At 63.9% G+C, this 925-nt stretch overlaps 1 protein-coding gene across 1 annotated transcript in view; it reads right to left on the bottom strand.

Annotated features, from left to right (window-relative positions):
• Nucleotides 1–894, bottom strand: part of LOC103679575 (tigger transposable element-derived protein 3) — a 1,036-nt gene extending 142 nt beyond the window's left edge. Inside the window, exon 1 of the mRNA XM_040638776.1 lies at nucleotides 7–894. Within this exon, the coding sequence (XP_040494710.1) occupies nucleotides 7–786 (780 nt within the window). The 5' untranslated portion in view covers nucleotides 787–894. The remainder of the gene's footprint in view (nucleotides 1–6) is intronic.
• Between the last annotated feature and the right edge of the window lie 31 nt (nucleotides 895–925).

The raw sequence follows: 925 nt of genomic DNA, 5'->3' as shown, positions 1-925 counted from the left end.
GGTGACCTGTCGGCCCTGCTGGCCCATGTCCCTGTCAAACTGGGCCAGCCACTCGGACCAGGGGATGCCCAGGTCCGGGTGGTAGGAGGCAGGCAGAGCCTCACTGCTGACTCCAAAGAAGCACCTCGGCGCGGTCCGGGGCCCACTGACCAACACCCGTCGCTTCTCCGTGCCTCTGCTGTTGGCGCACAGCAGCACCCGCACCCGACCGCAGGCGCCCGCTCCGCCGGGCACCGCCCGGTACAGCAGAGGCACTTCGGCACAGCCGAAAACGTCCTCTGGGGAGAAGTCTTTAAGAGAAAGAGGAGGCTGGGCCCGGGACATGGGGCCTGGGGGCGGTGGCTCAGGGGGAAAGGGGGGCGCAAGAACGTGGCGGGCCCCGAAGCCTACATTGTTACGGCGTTTCCAGCGGACCAGCCAGCCAATGCTGGGTACAAACTCCTGGCCCATGATGTCGGCCAGTTCCTTGGCTTTGTGGAGCAGCATGGGCCCCGTGACATCCCAGGCCTTGGCCCGGGCGATGTGGTACCAGCAGAGCAGAGCCTCGTCAATCCCGCTGTACTTGGACTCCCGCTTGCGCTTGCGCTCCCGGTTGGCTGTGCCACTGCACCAGTCCGCCAGCAGCTTCTCCTTATTCTTGCAGATGCGGGAGATCTGGGGCTGGGACACCTGGAAGCGCCGGGCCACCTCCGACTGGGACATCTTGGACTCATCCAGGAGTTCCAGCACCTGGATCTTCTCTGCCAGGGACAGGGCGTGAAGCTTCTTCTTGCTGCTCAGCTCCATGGCTTCTCTACGGCACCTGTGGGGGTAGGAAACAGTGAACGGGGTCCAGATGGCCGAGGCCAGGAGGCCGGGAAAGGAGCACAGGCAGGAAAAGAGGATATATGAGGACAGGGAAAGAGGCTGGTGTATGGGAAAGACC

Source organism: Ursus maritimus, unplaced genomic scaffold (assembly GCF_017311325.1).
Source record: "Ursus maritimus isolate PB19 unplaced genomic scaffold, ASM1731132v1 scaffold_23, whole genome shotgun sequence".
In the NCBI taxonomy this organism is placed as follows: Eukaryota; Metazoa; Chordata; class Mammalia; order Carnivora; family Ursidae; genus Ursus; species Ursus maritimus.
Note: the sequence above shows the minus strand (reverse complement) of the source record. Positions and strands in the feature narration are given on the sequence as shown.